Here is an 18,517-nt window from a genome sequence, read left to right as displayed (position 1 = left end):
GCGTGTGTGTGGCCTTGATGAACTTTGACGTCCTCCGTGTGGGACTGCAGTTTGCACAATAATTAGCTTTGGCATAAAGAATGAACGTTGTCCCTTGCACCACATGTACATTCCAGAAAATAAAATTGACACTGATACACATTCATTGTCTGAAAATCAGGGGAAACAGAGAGATCCCAGGTAAACTGTCCTACTCATCTTGCTATTTGTCTGCAAAATAATGGAAAGCATGACAGAGTGGAGGCAAAATCATTTTAATCATCCATTGCACCAATTTCCTGTTTAACCCTAACCTTAACATTTCCACTCTAACATGTAAAGATTAAAAACCCAGTCATCACCCCAGCAAGTTGTTCACTTGTTGATCTATGACTGTTTTAGTTCCTGGCTGCTGTGCAGTCCGTGTTTGCCAAAAAAAGAAGGGTGGAAAAAAACACGCTTTTAGTTCAGAATCGCTGTGAGGTAGAAATGGTTGCTGGCATTCCCTAACAAAGCCACGAGCCATGAAGTGAGGTTCGGAATCAAATATAACCAACCTCTCTTGCTCTGCCAGCAGAGTGTCCCACTAAACTTGACTCAAGTGCATATTTACTCAACAACTATGCAAACTCTTTCCCCTCATTCACCTTGTTTTTTACATTTTACAAACTGTGTCTGAGTGAAAGTTAAGTGTTATTTTGATGTCTTGCAACACATTATAATGCGTGCACAAAGTCAGATAGACGCAGAAGAGCTAGCCAGAGAATACAGGATTTGAACAGGTACAGGCAGGCCAGTGCCGTTGGTGCAAGGTAGTAACTTCTATCGACACCCTCAGGTGACTATGCTGGTGTTAACCCTTAAAAGCAATTAATGAGATTTGCTTGGAATCACTGCAAATTTAATGTGAGAATTACTTCCCCAGTTGTCATTTTTTATTAGACCGGCTGCCGTATAAAATAGAAACCTCTGAATTTGAATAGCGTAAGGGTATAAGTGAGGGTAACCACGCCTATTTTTTGTTTCTTAAATTATGTTTTAAATGTGAGCAACCCCACAAATGACAACAATAAAAATCAGCTTGTGTGTTTGTACTGCTTTTATAGTGTGACGTTTACTCAAAACAGACATCGTGTCATCTGACCTTTGGTGACCTTAGAATCAGGTTAAATTAATGAATTGTGCCAAACCAGCCCTGTTTAGTTTTAAAAACGTTGGTGATATTGCACAAGTTCAAGGTGATCCTGGCACAGATCGTTTCCGTGTCCATTATTTGTAACATCCAGCATCTCTGTTTGACCTTTTGAGGTTCCTCTCCACACTGTATTTGGTAAACAGCATCATTGGAGCAGGATAGTAGAGCCAGCTGCTGGTGTATACACAAGGGGCTCTGCCCTCAACCACCTTTATTGTCATTTCCCCACTTTGTCGCTCAGACGGGTCCATGCCGAGCTGCTCCTGTCACACAAGCCAGGAAGACTAAGGGTATCCTGTATCTTTTGCAGTTGTTATTCAGTGATACACTTTGCCTCCCCCCCGCCTTCCTCTGCTGTCTCAACTCCAGCAATGTCAGGCAAGCCTTGTTCTGCAGGTTCAAAGTGAGTAACAGGATCTGCATTTAGAGTTGCACTGCGTACTTGGCGAGTTCAATAAGGGTCAGCCAGTACAATCTGATTCTGCAGTACGTAAAACGTGACACATTACATCACTTAATGGGATGTTGGGAAAGGCGATGTAGTAGCTAAAGAGAGGCAGACAGACAGGCAGACAGATGGCTAGATGGATTGTTTTATTTATTTACAGACAGGAAAAATATTAGAAATGCTGCTAGCAATGTGATATGCTGCGCTGTATTGTACTATATCTATGTCCTGGATCTCATTACATTTTGATGGCGTACATAATGACGTCTGTTTGGACATGTATCCTCGTCTCGTGTGATTGGGAGTGACTGATGTTTTCCACCTTACAGCCTGTTTGTAATAGCTTGTGCAGTACTTCAATTCCAATTCTCCCGTGGGATTTTAAATTAGGATGCATTACAAGCCCCCCCTCAACCCCACAGCGCAGCTCAAGCCCGTCCTTATATGAGGAGACGCTGAACTGGTGAGGTCAGTGATGTGCTTCCACTGTGGCTGGATGGCTGCTGGTTGCTTGGCCGGTCAGGCTCCAGTGGAATGCGGGGTCTTTTGTTTGTCCGCAAGAGGAGTGGGTCAGGGGGAGAATGCCATTGATGGTTGCAGAGAGGAAGAATGAACCTCCAGGAAGTGTTTTCTCTCTCTGCTTACTCCCCCACTCTCATTCTCTTTCCATCCTTCCCTATCTTTCACTGTGTGTGAGAACCTTTCGCCATGCTGAGGCCACAGTCCCGGGGCACAACCACTGCTTTGTCTTGCCCCTGTGAACACACACCCCTCCTTTGCTGTGCACCCAAGTTTGCCAGGGCCATGAAAACACACGGCGACCTATTCTTATCTACATCGAGGCTTCTTCCATCGATGATATCTTTTTTTGAGATATCATTTGTCTTATGCCATGCTTCAATCGTGTCGATTCCCATCATGCACACATTTTTGACCCCGTCACAGCCAGACTAAAAATGGAATCAAAAAAAAAAAAAAGTTGGCATGAATCTACTCGGTGGCCCCTTACGACCGGTGGCTGTCGCGTCCCGTCACATTTCTCATTCCCCCCTGTGTCAGAACACTAGGAGGAGCTGCAAATGGTCCTTTCAAAACACGACAGCTGGAACACAGGGCAAAGGTGACAGAGGCAGTTGGGAGAGCTCAGAGAGGGGCACGAGGAAGAGGAGAAGAAAAGGAGGGGGGGGGGACGCACGAGATGAGCAGCTGCAACCTCAACTGTTTCTCCCCTGTGCTGCCATCTTTTGCTCTCTGGAAAATATTTTAATTACTCAAGAGGTTAAGCAGATTTGAGACTTTTCTCCCTCCGCATAAATCATCACTTGTGTCTTAAGACTGTTTGGGCTATCACAGCCAGGAAAAACATAGCCAGTGGGTGATTCGGTGCCAGGGAATTCCTCAACTGGAAGCAGGATTAGAGAGAACGGCCCTTTAAAGTTCCCAAAAGGACTGACAGTCCAAATTACAATGCATGATTTATCGTTCTTTTCAAGCAACAAATTCTTTGTGACCATAAAGTTTGTCTTTCATCCACCGATGATCTCAAAACCACAAGCAAATCTTTGTAGTTTGAGGGATGGTTGATTTAACATTTTAATGGAAATTTAAGATTTGCATAAAACTCAACTAAGTAGGAAGGACCGTTTTGAAGCTATTGAAAAGAGAATGTTTTGTGTGTGTTTTTTTTATTCCAGCTGACTTTGGGAGCGAGGCGGAGTACAACCTGGACTGTTTCGTGAGCCATTCATACTTTTGAATAAACAAATTAGGATGTTCAATACCACTTTTTTCAGACGGATACAATTACGAGTAGTCAACTCGAATAACCGATACCACTGGTAGTTCTGATACATAATATTTCTATTGAAACAATGACAGATAATTATATAGAAAATACATATACTTATAGAAGTTGCATCCTAATGAGCATATGAGAGTATGGACATGTTTGGAATTCAAAAGGGAAAAACATTGCATCAGGCATGCAGAAATTGATTTAGCAATTGATTTGGCAGCAATACACCAATAATCCATTCTAAGCATTATTAGAAACCTTCTAGACACGAATTGCATCTAAATAAAGCCTTTTTGGGTGGAAATTTGCAGGTCTCAGTTTGATCAAACGTTTATGTGGAAAATATTTTTATCAAATCATTCATTTAAGAGACACATGTTCGTTGTGATGAACACTGCCACTATATTTTAATATTGGTTCATTATTTTGGATGTGCCACTGGGCGAACCAAATATTGCTTGTGGTGGCACTTGGTCCAATCAATTTGAGAACCACTGGAGAAGATCGCTTCCTTGTATGCACTACTGTTGAGCCTCAGCCCTCCGCTTTCGGGTGTGGAGGGAGGACCGCGCACTGAGCAGACAGGTGTTTCCAGCAGCAATGGATGTTGCAGCCGGGGTCCTCTGCTACTTGCTGCCGCTGTGTGCGTTCTCGCAGTAGTACACAAGTTTGTAGCTGGGGGCCGGACGCTGTCGCGAGACTTGGCGGCCACACGATCAACCTGCTCGTTGACACACACAGCAGCCAGCCAGCCAGCAGCCGAACAAGACCAGCGAGCGCAGCCTGCCTCGCCGGGCATTGGACGGAAACCTCGAAGAACCGACCAGAGGGAATCCAACATCTGGCCGCACATCATGATTATAGAACGTCGACTTGACTAAGTGGGGAAAAGGAACACGGACAACGGAGAAGGCGGAAATAAATGTAAGTGCGTTTTTTTGTTTTTTGGTGCGTTACAGCGGAGCAAGGAAGCGAAAGTTGACCAGTCGCTGCTTGGCTCGGTTCTTTTAATGTCCCCCCCCCCCCCCCCCCCAAGCTTCCTTCTAAATGACTCCTAAAAGACTTTTATGCTATAATGTGCTGCCTCATTTGCACTTTTCCTCATTGCGTGTTGCGTTCATGTCCTCATCGGACGCGTCAAACTTTTAATAACCTAGTAACTAACTACCTTGTGCAAAATATAATTCTCATCCAAACACCGTAACACACTTTCTTCTTCTTTTTCATCCGGTGGGTACCCATCGATTGAAAATGAGCGGCTGCGATCTTGTTACACTTTCGGGGATCTTTTCTTCTTATAAAAATGGTGAGCTTTTGGACAGCATAGAGGTAACATATGGCACAAGGGGAGCACAGCTGGAGGTAGCGTTTCCATTGCGGTGATGTCAGAGCAGCTGACTCCACAGCTTGGAGTGTAATTAGCAAACAGAGCAGCAGTTTACTCACTCCTTTTTTCCTCCTCCTTTTTACACTCCTTGCCCGGTGGACGGGTGCGATCATTTCTACTCCCGCTTGCTTGTTCTGTAAACACAACCCTGCGTTTGTGTGCGTCTTCCCGAAACACACAAATCTTTCTGGAAGCTCAAGGAGGGGGAGATCATTCAGGAGAATGGGTGAGCCTACTTATATGAAGTTTATAACAGTGTAATAAGGGTTCATAAGTTGTAAGACTTGCGTTAATGTGGTCTTTATAGCACTGTAATTTATCTAGATTTTGCAGTGGTTTTCAACGTAAAACTGCTAATATATTTATATTTTTTTGTTGGTATGCTTTGACTTTCTTTGCAAAACTTTAGTCTGGTCAGTTGAGTGTTTCTCTTGTTTAAAAAATGATTTTCCAGATTTACATTTGTACTTATCAAGTTTCATGGTGATTAACAATAAGGATGTGGCGCTTTAACTGTTTCCATGTTTTGGATATTTCCACAGGAAATTCCCTAAATTAAGTTTTCTTTTAGGGGAAGTTTTGAGTTTAAAATGGAAGGAAATAACGTACAGCGAAATTAGTTTGGACAGAAATAATTTCACGTATATAACATTTCTGTTACAACTTAAACAGAGAACAGAGATTTGTTGTGTTATGACTAAAGTTTTGGTTCAATTCAAACAGACTCAATCCCAATTTTTATTATTCCGCCTAAACCTAAAGGCTGTTTTATTCCTAAAGTGTGTGAAAATGTCATGCCAACCTCTGTGTCTATTAACGCAAGCAGAAGTGTGTGGCCGGCCGACTCATTGGAAGTTTTTTAATCCAGCTCTGCTCTTGGTATAGCTTCTATTTGTTTACCCACCATCCTGTTTTTCCTGTTTTTCATCAGGTTATGAGGGAAGAATGGAGTTCCCAGACCATAGCCGCCAGTTGCTGCAGTGTTTGAGTCAGCAGCGTCACCAAGGTTTCCTGTGTGACTGCACCGTTCTGGTCGGGGAGGCTCGCTTCAAGGCGCACAGAGCCGTGCTGGCCTCCTGCAGCATGTACTTCCATCTCTTCTACAGGGACCAGCTTGACAAAAGGGACGTTGTGCATCTCAACAGTGACATTGTGACAGCGCCGGCCTTCAGTCTGCTGCTTGAATTTATGTATGAGGGCAAGTTGGAATTCAGCACTCTTCCAGTGGAGGACGTGCTGGCAGCAGCCAGCTACCTCCACATGTACGACATCGTCAAAGTGTGCAAAGGCAAGCTGAAAGACAAGGAGCTCTCCTCGCTTGACGAGAAGGTGGGCGAGGCTTTCGGACTCAGCTGTTTGGAGCGGGACAATTCCTCGGACGGCGAGCCGCGCGGTGACAAGCAGCCCGGAAGGCGACGGGCTCGGGGGCCCCCGGGGCCCCCCTCCCCGCCGGAACAGTTTGACACAGACAGCGGCGAAGCGGGGCTGGCTGTCAGCGACTGTGAAAGGTCTGCGCGGAACAGGCAGAAGGCAAACGGTCACTCCTGCAGGTCCCCGGACCTTGTAGGTGTCAATTATGTGTCAGCGGAGGGCGAGCCTTGCGTCCAAACAGCTGGAAAAGCAAACGCTGATGTCAGTAGTTCCACCGTATCACTGTCCCGGAGGTCCCGGGCTTCGGATGACATGGACTGCGCTCTGGATTTGTCTTTCAAGCCTCTGTCTACCAGAGATGCCTTACAGGCCTCCTACATCTCGGGACAGCTGGCCCTCGACAGCCAGCAGCAGGGCACTGAGCCACTTGTTAAAGATGAACACGACTTGCTGTCAGAGCAGGAGGACAGTGAGCCCATGAGCCCCGAGAGCCAGCGCTTTGGGAATAGCGCCAGGAGCTCAGTGGTGACAGGGTTCGCTGCCCTCTTCCCAGGCAACAACGGCTCCACCGCCGCCCTCCTCTCCCAGGAGGAAGACCTGATGGACGAGGAGGGGGAGGCCTGCGGGGAGAGGAGGGAGGGCACCCCCGGCGGGGAGGAGAGGAGGAGGGGGAGGCTGCCGGGGGACAGCGAGGAGGAGGAGGAAGACGACTTGGCTTCTTCGGACATCTCCACCTCCAGCGGTGTGCTCTTGCCCGGCGGGCAACAGGCGTGCGTGTGCCCCCTGTGCAGCAAAATCTTCCCCAGCCCGCACGTCCTGCAGCTACACCTCAGCTCCCACTTCCGCGAGAAGGACGGCGCCCGCTCCAAGTTATCGCCCGACGGCTCGGTGCCCACCTGCGTGCAGTGCAACAAAACCTTCTCCTGCATGTACACCCTCAAGCGGCACGAGCGCACGCACTCCGGCGAGAAGCCGTACACCTGCGGCCAGTGCGGCAAGAGCTTCCAGTACTCGCACAACTTGAGTCGCCACGCCGTGGTCCACACGCGGGAGAAGCCGCACGCGTGTAAATGGTGCGAGCGCCGCTTCACCCAATCCGGGGACTTGTATCGCCACATCAGGAAGTTTCACTGTGGCCTTGTTAAAACGCTCGCCATCGGATAAAGGCGCCGACTCGACCCCCATGTGTCTTCTCACACATTAGTATTCACACACTGGCAGTTTGGATTCTACTCCTTGTGGCATTTCTCTCGACGTAGCAACTTTAGGAGCAACTGGCCCAGACCGGCGAACGGCATCCGCGTGCAAGTTGAACAAAGCAGATGATGCACTTTGTTTGTGTCTCGTGTCCGTGTGTTGACTCTATTTGAAGAGCCGAAAAGCATCCTGAGGGCACAATACAGGATGCTAACGTGTGTTTATACAATCGACTACTTGTGCACATCAGAACCGTCCGTTTTCCTACTTTAAAATTATTATTTATTGGGGTGTTTTTAACAAGTATTTGGAGGCAGCAAAACTAATGAAGTTAAACTACTGGAATTTTCTTTTCATGGATGTTTTTGTTTATAGGTCAACATTAAAGAAGACAAAACTATAATGTACATTATTGTATTTTGCCTTAGAGTCATCTGTCCTGTTTGGAAATCATGAATGTGAACTCATTGAAGAAATGGCCTCATTGCTACTTCAAAAATGTACATTCAAAGGAGAGGCTAGAGTCGATGCCTGTAACACTTGTGCCTCTTTAGTGTACTTCTTGAAGAGCGATCTATCGCCATGCCTTTTTGTCAGATCCACTCACGCATACCGGAGGCTAACAAAGGTGGAATGCAAATTGATCCACGAGTGCCCTTAGAAGTGTGTGACCCACCCATGTAAATGAAGCTCTTATGATGTTATTGATTGTAGAAGAAGACAAACAGCAGACGAGTGTGATATTTCCTGGTATGGCAGCAGTATAATCAAAGCAGTACTTAGTCACCGTGCGGGGACGGAACGAAACAAGTGGAAAATCACAACCGCTAAAGATACTTTCTTTTTCAATTAACATTCTCGTGCTCACCGTAGTTTCTTACTGTATGTTTTACTACTGATGTTGATGCCTTTAGCGATTTAAAAAAAAAAAACAAGGTTGTGGGCAGGAAGGAGTTCAACTCATTGCTAAATACTGGTTTCTTTTTGTGTCTAATCTGTCCTGAGAAGACTTGATCTGAATTTATTTATTAGTTTGGTTCAGGGTTTACTGTAGGTGTGTTTTGATTAGCTCGAATGTTGGTACTATTAACTGGTCTTGGGGCTATCTCTTTTTTTTTCTTCCTCTCTGTGCAAATCAAGTTACTGTAATTGTGCTTTAATAGAGAAATGTCAGTCACACGGAACCGAGAGAAGCACTTCTTTTTTTTTTTTTAGCATGCACATACAGTAGTTTCAACACTATTTCCTAGGCTGCTATCACAATTTGTATATTTAATGTAAATATATATTCTATTTATGCGTGTTTTTATAACACCCATGGGGTGGAGTGGGTCAGGTGTCTTATTAAGGCTGCATTGTCTTCCCAGGGGTGGGAGTGGAAGGGGGGGGGGGGGGGGCAAGAGGTAAGCAGACTGCAACTCAGAATCAGGATTTTCATTCAGCTCTGCTGTTCTACCACAGGAAATAGTTTTTCTACAACACAGCCCATAGTGAGTTGGCTACCTATAGAAATGGGACAATACTAGCATTGTCCCCCCCACCACCCCGCGGCCCCCACATCCACACACAAGTCCCAGGTAGTTCTCAAGGGATCATTGTGTATCTCCCTTCGAGCTGAGGGGTGGGGACATGCGCACGTTTCTCTTGGAGCTCTGCTGTATTGAATGGAGGCATTGGAATGTGAGAAATGTATTTAGGCGAAGGGAAACCAAGGAGACTGTAAACAGGTGTATTGTTTAGAGGCATCAAAGTCCTGCCCCCCCCCCTTCCCCCCAGCCCTCCCTCCGCACAGCATGCAGTTAGATAAATGCTTCATTGTTCTACTGAGGGGAGAGACCGTTGCGATTTGATTGCACACCTATAAAGAGATTATCCGAGTTATCATTGTGTTCCCGTAGACCTACATTGCTACCCATGTATGGACCCTGTTCTAACATTGAATATGTCAAATAGAAATTTGCTCAAATTAATTACACTACAAAATTTGGATATTTTCCCGATTTTTCTGCCTGTCAAGATATCAAGGTTAGCATCGATTGTGCAGTAAATATTGAAATATACTTTTATTTACTTGCTGTTCACAATCTCATTTTGGGTCGTGACCCACCAGTTGAGAGACATTGATCTTATTGAACATAAAAATGAACATTAACACTGTCTAATGACCCTCTTTCAAGACTTGGTATGTTTTTGCTACTTTTTTAACAAACAAATTGTAACAGTTTAGCAGCAGAATTCCGTCTTACACTCCCTCAGTGTTACCATTTTCATGAGCACCACTATTCCATGTACAGTGAAACCTCGAGTTACAAACTATTGATCCTGTAACCTTGAAATGTTCATATATTGAGGTCATGTTTTTCAGTGAAATTAATAGTAATATGATTAATCCGTTCCAGCCCCATAACTAAGTTATACCCACTTCAATTTTTTTAACGACTCTGTTGTTAAAAATAAATAGAATATAGAAATAAGTGAAAACACTGTTATTTAAAAAATATATATATAATAATAATAAAAACACTTGACAGCTATGCGTTACGCATGTTGCCAATAATGGTTACACAGTGCAAGAAAAAGCACAATATAGATCATCCATCAGCAACAAACATATTGGACGTGACCCAAATTGTTCATAAAAAGGAATGTTTGTAACTCAAGGTTCCACATAACGTGCTTTTTGTGTAACATTAATAATGTATACAGGCGAGAAAATGCTCCAAGGTCGGTCAGATGTTTTCTGATTCTTGAATGTACATGTGTACAAAGGCAAAAAAAAAAAACTAACACAATGTAAAGACGTGCATTTCTTTTATAGCGGTTATTTAATGCCCCAGGATGTTCACCGAGCGTGCCTTGTCGACACAAATAGGTGTTGCATCTGGAGGCGCCTGATTGTCCTTTGTGCACTTGCTTGAGTTCACACAACCCAACAACTACTGATTTCTTTCTTTCAAAACACATCATGTAAAATTCATTTAATTTTTGCTGCTTTGTGAAAGGTTCCGGGGATGTTATTTCATTGTGTGAATAAATTTTACGAGGTGTTAAATTGAGGACAAGCATTTGTGGGATTGTTTTTGTGTGTCCAGTAGTTCCTTGGGTCATGTCACTGCAGAGATTCTCATTGTTGTCTTTTCATGGAAACAAAAGGCTATGTTTGCCTAACTCACGCTGTATGATTTTGAAGTCAGGAAATGGCCATTATCAAACACTGGATTTGTGTCCTCTGTTGCAGGTTCCAACTGTGAATTTGTGTAAGATCACAAGAAATATTTATTATTATTATTGCATTTGTTTCTCTTGCAGCCTCTGACTTTTCATTTGGTTACATCAGCTAAATGTCAAACGGACAACTTTTTAATTGAAATTGTAGAAGTGCCATTAGAATTTAATATAATTTTTTTTTTAATAAGAATCATATATTTTATAATAATTGCTTCAGTGTTAGTGGTGTAGAGATTAGAGGACAATCTTTGATTAGATACTGAGGCAATTTACTGTGCATTTGACTTGTTTTGTGTGTGTTTACCGAGGTGTGTGTGTGTGTGCCGTGGAAATGTGACAATCTGGATTTAGGTCTTTATAAGACTATGCATAGAAATTAAATGGAACAACTTTGTCTGTGTGATGTTTATTGATTTCACTCTCTTTGTTATTACACTGTTTTGTTAAGAGTAAAAGCAATAAGATGATTGACAGCTTGCACAGTAGATGCCTGATGCAATAATGGTACAAATTTATTCATGTACCGAATATTTTATATTATGTTTAAAAATAAAATAGTGTTCCACAGGTGATTTTGTGATTTTCCCACATTCTCAAAAAGAATACACTACCGTTCAAAAGTTTGGGGTCACAAAATTGTTTGGGTGACCCTAAACTTTTGAACGGTAGTGTATATATTTATTTAGATATTTATTTATAGATTATATATATAATCTTCTGTGTAAAAAATCTTATAATATATATGTATACTTATATTCATAGATTATATATAATCTTGTACAAATATAAGATATAATTTATAATATTTAATTCATAATATTTTATTGTAATAATATTTACACTACCGTTCAAAAATTTGGGGTCACCCAAACAATTTTGTGACCCCAAACTTTTGAACGGTAGTGTACATTTTAGAGCTGTAATTGGAATGCCGCAATTTTTGCTTAAGGTTATCATACCGTCGCATTCTGACATTTGCCAAGTACACCTACAGCATTATTTTTCAGCATATACTTTTGCATGCAATACTGTTTTATTTTACTTGCGGCAGAGCATTTTTATACACACATCAAATAACGCTATATGCAAGTACATTAAGACAATTTCAACCATTTTTACATGCAAATCTTTACCTTTCTCCTCCATGTACCGTTGACGCTGTGTATGAGAACTCCCCACAGTCTGTTGCTCCTGAAAAAAAAGCAAAAGTTGACCTTCAGTTACATTGATATTGCCATGTAGAGAATATTAAACCGTTTTTTTCCCAAAATAAAAACTTTGTATCACATTACAACTGCTACCGGTAAAACATTAAGACCAAAATGTAACCCTCATAAAGTGTGTGTATCTTCTGCACTTGCTCTCACTCTCCAGTGTATATAGAAACAACACAATGTGGTAATACTGCCAATCTATAAACATAAACTAAGCTCAAAGACAAGACTGATGAAGATGAGCTCCCATTGTCGCCACTACCAATGATTAATTAAACTGCGTAGAGACGCTTGTTTGGACATCAACTAATTACCAGTTTGGAAAACTTTTTCAATCATTTCTCTCACGCACCATGAAAGAAATCCAGCTGCTCCGCTGTGTGATCCCAGCGGGGACGGCCTGCGATTCCCACCACCCTCCCCCCTTCCAGTCCCAGCGTGCCCATTCTGGGAACCGCATACAGACAAGCGGGCAGTATGAACTACCCCCATCCCCCCTTCACCTCCACACAGCCCCCAAAACTGCGGCCCCAGACTCTCGGCCTCATCCCTCCTCTCCATTGTGTGCGTGGGTAGTCGCTCAGCCATGCTATTGTCTGGCCCCGCTCCCCACCAAGAACTTTGTGCACAAACAGACGACATAGCGGCGCTATAGCCGGCCAGCTCGGGCATAAAGAAAACAAATGTGCTCCCAAAATCATTCATAAACAGCCGGCCTGTAAATAAAAATAAGAGCTGATGCAAAGCTACGGCCGCTGTCAACCTGCACGAATAAAAGCAACCAGCAGCAGCATCTGCTAACATCTGCCTGACGGGATCCAGAGTGGTGTGTGCGTATTTCTTCTGGTGCAAAAACATTTCACATGGAAAGCAAGAGGCCATGTGATAGAGCTTAGCTGCAGGATGACGAGCCGGGATATGTGCAGTCTAACGCCATGGTGTAATAAAACATTCCTGACCAAAGCCTGGCTCATTGGCTTGTGTGTGTGTGTGCGTGTGTGTGTGTGTGTGTGTGTGTGTGTAGAGGTACTTGGGAGAAGTTGAGAGGAAAGTACTAAGTGTCTACTTTCTCAACAAGGCCAGCGGTGGGAGCCCTTGACCTCTAAGGGGACGGACTGCCAGGGACAGCTGGTGTGGTCCGTGTTTATTTATTTATTCGGGAACAAAAGACAGGTGGTCACACTTGAAAAGGGCACACAAACACGTTCACGTATGTGAGTGTGTGTGTGTGCATCACACTCGCACAGTCAAACCAAACACACACACAGTTTGTTAGCCCACCCGAGCATTTATTTTAATGCTTATCCTGAATTTTGACAGTATTTTTGGATGCACTACAACATTGTGAATGCATGTCATCATTTTGACACAATTGAATTAATGTTTTCAATATTTCCCCCCACATTGGTATGAATTTTCTTAACCATAGTAGTTAGAGGTGCAGCCAACTTGATAACCACATGAAAACAAGATATCATGACAGTGAGATAAGATGGAAAATCAGAAGCTTAGCCAATCCAACCATGAAATACCCCGAGGAAGAAAGAAACCACTTGTGTACTAACAAATGTTGAATGGTTTGCGCTAGAAAACCAGCCGTAGACAACAGAAATATTCTAAGAAATGTAAAGAAAGACGCTAAAACAACTGCGAGTGACATCAGCAACAACCACCAGCGGGCAGGAGTGAAAGTCAGGAACATGAAAACGTATCGAAGAGGTGCAAACTACTCATTAGCATAAAATAGGGAAGCTAGGTTGGAAGTTGCTCAAAGTCCTGAGATAAGCCTAAAACAGGGGTTTCAAACTAATTTTTTTTCCCAGGCCGCATTGCTCCTAGCTTCTTTTGAAGGGCCATTATGACTGTCAACTCAAATAAATGTATGAGCACCTCATATTATATACAGTAAAAGCTACAAATCAAACTGACAAAAAACTCATTTTCAAATCAGACAAGTAAAAATGGTTCAAATATATTTAAAAAATATATATTAAAAGTGAAGGCAATTTGCAATTCTAGCAATGACACGAATTTGATGCACAATTTGTCTTCGCGGGCCACATAAAATGATGTGGCGGGCCGTATCTGGCCCCCGGGCCTTGAGTTTGACACTTGTGGCCTAAAAGAATTCTGGGGTAAGGTTACATGAACTGATGAGAAAGAACTTAACATTCATTCCATTTACAGAAAGGCCACAACTTCAAAAAAGATCCCAAAACACAGTGCAAGCTCATCCATGAGACTCAATGACGCTAATGTATAACTTCTTCTGTGACAGGATCTCTAATCTTCATTGATGTAAGTTGCACATGACTGAACAAAACATCCTGCCTGCCAACTTAAAGATAGATGCAATCAAAAAAATCAAGAAATCTTTCATCATGCAATAAGATAAGGACTCTAAACAGCAAACAAAGCAATCAGGCCCACAAAGCACCACAAAAGAATGGCAGTTTGGGGATGCAGGCTTGATGCAGTTATCGGCCTTGCCGTCCCAATACTATTGCAGGGCAGAACACTATCAGACACACAGTGTGTGCTCTCCACCTGTACAAGCACTTTAAGTGCACAAACGTGCTCTTACTTCTCCTTTTTAGGAGCGGAACGCTGCGACAGCACCAAGACAGCGTGCCCTTGCTCCACTGTACAGCTGTCACTTACACACGCTCGTTGACTCGTATTTATAGCAAGAAGCATCATCGGACTTGACGCTGGCCTCAGACCACAGCTGGTCCCCCCCAAAAAGAATAGCTGAAAGACAAAGCCACGTGCTCCTGCTGGCTGCCTGCAGTCGGTCTTGCCTGGCGGGTTGGGGGTGTTTATGTGACCCCCCCCCGCCCCCTTTCTTTATGGAGTCACCCAGGCACACACGTACGTAGTGGAATATATCCACACTGATAATGTAACAGCTGCATTGACTTGTAAACTCATCACATCACAATGGAGTTAACAAGAAATGGAACCATCACCATCCAGTTCTGAAAAGTGATGAGTAGAAGTGTCAAAATAAATCGATGAATCGACCACAAATCGATTACCGACTTAATTGCCTCATATTTGAATAATCTAGTAATCATTATCTCGATTAGAATCTAATAATAGCGTTCAGAAGACATCATGAAACTAATCGAAACTAATTGAAATAATACTAATAATAATCGAGTAATCGTTTGGAGCCAATTCATTCAAATCTGACTTCAAGATCTCAAAAGTAATAATTGTCCAATTTGTCTAGTCCTTGATGAAAACAGAGTGATTTACGTATATATTGCGTTTAATCAAAAATAAGATATTTGCAAATATCTTACTTTGTAAAACAATGATCATCAAGCTTTCTTGAGTGATACTGCTTAACTGTTTGTGTTTCATTGTTTTTTAAGTAATACCAAATAAACAAAACAATTGCTTTTGTGTCATGCACAAACTGCATATAATGTATTTATCATTACTGCCACTACCGTTTAAATTAAACCTGGGCAAAGTACAGCCGGGGGGCCACATCCAGTCTCTGACCGCCATTCAACTGGCACTTTAACTCTGATGACACAGTGGTGACTCTGCAGAGAGAGCGTTATTGCTTGCTTGTCCCTGGGAAGACTCTGTTCACATTAATACTAAAGACAGCTGACTGTGGTGTAAATTCTTCTTTTATCAGGTTGACGCTTTGTTGTTTTTTTGTTTTTGGCCGTATTATATTTAGCAACCAGGAGAGAGCTACTACATGTATGTCACATTTTTGTTTCTTTTGCATTACTGAAGGGTACAATGAGATATAGCAAATATATATATATATATATATATATTAATGTTCATTTAACTGGAGATGGAACTGTTACACTGAGTAGCCAAGTCAGTGATGTATCATTCATAAGACAAGTTCCAGCTGTATAGCCGACGGTCATCATCATAAAATATCTTGAGCTGAATCTTCAAATTGTATTAAATCATCATAGAAGTGAATAGAGCCACACGACAGGATAAGGAATATTATTGTTTGAAAAGTCTCATCAAAAGAAGAAAAAACAAGCAAACACTGTCCAGTATCTAATGTGCATTTGTGATTTCCTTCAAGCCTTATCAAAAAATTATACATACATGTCACCTCACTTTGCCAACAAGGGTCTGTCCTCTGAGCCGGAACTCAAATGGACCAACCGCAGAGCTCCCAAAACGGCCCGAGCCTACAACAGACCCACAGAACAAGGGATGTGACTCAACAGATCATACGCACATTTCCAATAAGGTCCAGGAAGTGCACTCATCCGAGCTAATATCCATTACACCGGGTCATGTGACCAGTTCCTATAAAGCAGTGCCTTGGACTTGCAACTAAGAACAATTACTCAGTGTAGCCATCTTCAGCGAGGGGGGCAGTGCTAACATTTTCCCCAGAAAGAGGAAATGTTTTGGTTTTTAGTCTGGAGTTTGATTAGACACTAGAAAGTGATGATTGCACCAAAAGGTCATGTCCAGCAGGAATAATATTCTAGTCTGTGCACCAGCAGTTTTGTGAGTTTTGCCAAACCTCTGCCTGTGCTTATTTCATTAAAAACATTTGCTAGCACACACAATTAAGGGTCAGAGTAGGCAGGGTAGACCGGAATTCCTGTTACCTTGAGGAATGACAACTTTCTACCAAGGCAATATTTTTGGGGGAAGGCAAGAACGTGTCGTCCTACCAAGTTATTATACTATGCTGCCACCTGCTGGCCATATTACACAACTACTTAACTATATCACTAGAAAACGACAAGCTACTTCCAATTTCTCTAGTTGTGTTGGTCTGGAGGCTGACCAGGCTCAATACTGTATCTAAGATTTTAAGTAGCCCAAAAAAAAAAAAAAAGCCCCGAACACAGTCAATATCGTATGAAAACGTTCAAGTTTATTTAAATATATCTCTATACATACATAGTTCTTAAGAAAAAAATGACGATTATGGTTAAAAAAAATACAGTAAGTATTTCATTTAGTGAGGATACTGTGTATTCAAGCATAAATTCATCACACGAGTTGGATTTCCATTACGGGGAACAACTGCAACAGACAACTTCATCATAACGTCCACTGTAGCTGCGGAGGGAAAAAGATAAAAACACATTAAGATAATGCTTAATTGAGATTAATTGGATTAATTTAAATAGAGTAAAAACATGGAGGACAGATCCAAGAGTGAGCTTGCATCTCCTCTCTTCTATTTTACTCAATTCCAATTGTCTCTGTGATACACACTCGTTAAGGGGCATGCACGGAAAAGGCAAAGAAAGAAATATTTCGAAATTTAAAAAAATACTACAAAGAGCAGTCACACTCTAGAATTTCTAGAATCTGAATAGCTGCTCACTTCATTAAGAGTGAGGTGCACACACACCTATTGTGTTTACAGTTTGGGTGTGGTGGAATCTTCCAGTAATGCTACAAATTTTGCTGCATTACTCATCAAAAAAAGTTGCTTAAGAAGTATGATTTTGGCACATACGCCCACAAATCCAGCCAGTCAATGCTCATGCCACACTTTATAATATCTTAAGGGAAGGGCTATATGTGTTCAATAGTAGTACTTAGAACGTAAAACAAAATGGGACCCACTCTATGACGGTGCAGACAGAACAGCAGAGGCTTGAGCAGTTTGAACACTGTCGGCTGCAGGAGGAACAGGTGAGTCGCTCGCACTGCGAACAAGATGTCCGACATGATGTGCTCTTCTGACAAACGCAGCAGCCAGTTGGAGGTGACCCTGGAAATAAAAAAGGAAACAACATGGTTGTAAAGATAATGCAGTGGCAATTTGCTCCAAGTAAAAGACAAACACAAATTCTCAAAATTGGACTACCAGGAAAAGACAAAGGCCGCATGCCATAGATTTAAGATCGATCACTTTATACATCAGTTCAGAAAATAACAGTTTAGATGTCAGGCTGTTAATTGAACGGCAAATACATCGTTTTGTTTGACACGTAATAATGTCAGTGCTGCAGCCCACATCACATCACACTCACCTTGCGTTCTGGGTGCTTTAGTCAGTCTTCCGTCAAATCCTATCAAAGTCTGCCCTCTTAAGAGAGTCTGGCTGCTTTCAGCAGTGCCTTCTCCAGATGAACAGGCGTCGCCGATCTTCTCTCCACCGGGCCATACAGTGCCCACCACAGCCTTGGCGCCATTAAAAAGTAAGTTCTTGGTCTTCTCTGTGAACAAAACTACGGGAAATAAGCCGAAAACACCCCTAGCCCGGATGAGGTAAACAATGTGTTGGGAACTTTTCTCACCGCTAGGGTGTCTTACCGAACTACTACTACCACAATGCCCACTTTACTTAGGTCAGAAGAGAGCAACGCAACACGATAGTCAATTGTGATCCAAATACGACTGCTATAGTCGTAAATCAATTATTATGGTATGGAAGATTTAAGTTAGCTATTTAGCACAAACAGGCTAATTTTAGCTAATGTCAAAGAACGTCACCGAATACGCACTTACCGTATATTTCTTTTCTGTACTTGTTCCCCAACACGCTGGAATTACTCAGCTCATGCTGCCTAATATGTATTTTGTATTGGGACGAGAAGGTTTCAGGAAAAGGGTATCCACGCTTCGGCATTATAGTGGCACTAAAAACTCAAAAACAGCCACAGTATAGCTGCTGTAGCATTAAGTTTTGCGGGAAAAATGTTCGTGGCAGAAAGAGACAGCCAATTGTACACAG

At 42.6% G+C, this 18,517-nt stretch overlaps 2 protein-coding genes across 3 annotated transcripts; one reads left to right on the top strand and one right to left on the bottom strand.

Moving 5' to 3' along the window:
• Positions 1–4,012: 4,012 nt before the first annotated feature.
• On the top strand, positions 4,013–10,994 carry zbtb42 (zinc finger and BTB domain containing 42). Of its 2 annotated transcripts, none has more exons than XM_061301485.1 (2): positions 4,013–4,341; positions 5,736–10,994. In XM_061301485.1, exon 2 carries the CDS (start codon positions 5,750–5,752, stop codon positions 7,337–7,339), a length of 1,590 nt encoding a protein of 529 aa, XP_061157469.1. In that variant the 5' UTR covers positions 4,013–4,341; positions 5,736–5,749; the 3' UTR covers positions 7,340–10,994. The 2 variants fall into 2 exon arrangements, with proteins under 2 accessions (XP_061157469.1, XP_061157467.1); XM_061301483.1 differs by lacking the exon at positions 4,013–4,341 and adding an exon at positions 4,626–5,030.
• Positions 10,995–16,677: 5,683 nt separating this feature from the next.
• siva1 (SIVA1, apoptosis-inducing factor) lies at positions 16,678–18,498 on the bottom strand. The gene is made up of 4 exons (XM_061300887.1): positions 18,292–18,498; positions 17,814–17,999; positions 17,404–17,551; positions 16,678–16,887 (listed from the first exon to the last, which is right to left on the bottom strand). The coding sequence occupies exons 1-4, from the start codon at positions 18,410–18,412 to the stop codon at positions 16,839–16,841; spliced, it is 504 nt and encodes a 167-aa protein (XP_061156871.1). The 5' UTR covers positions 18,413–18,498; the 3' UTR covers positions 16,678–16,838.
• Positions 18,499–18,517: the final 19 nt, after the last annotated feature.

The sequence above is a fragment of the Syngnathus typhle genome, linkage group LG16 (assembly GCF_033458585.1).
Source record: "Syngnathus typhle isolate RoL2023-S1 ecotype Sweden linkage group LG16, RoL_Styp_1.0, whole genome shotgun sequence".
NCBI classification, from domain to species: domain Eukaryota; kingdom Metazoa; phylum Chordata; class Actinopteri; order Syngnathiformes; family Syngnathidae; genus Syngnathus; species Syngnathus typhle.
The sequence above is the reverse complement of the archived record's forward strand: the minus strand, read 5'-3'. Positions and strand labels throughout refer to the sequence as shown.

Bases quoted from the DNA above. Each gene is read 5' to 3' on its own strand.
- siva1 (XM_061300887.1), bottom strand. From the start codon at position 18,412: ATGCCGAAGCGTGGATACCCTTTTCCTGAAACCTTCTCGTCCCAATAC. The intron at 17,552-17,813 runs GTGAGTGTGATG...TTTTATTTCCAG, and splicing joins TAAAGCACCCAGAACGCAAG to GGTCACCTCCAACTGGCTGC. The intron at 16,888-17,403 runs GTGGGTCCCATT...TTCCCTCCGCAG, and splicing joins TCTGTCTGCACCGTCATAGA to CTACAGTGGACGTTATGATG.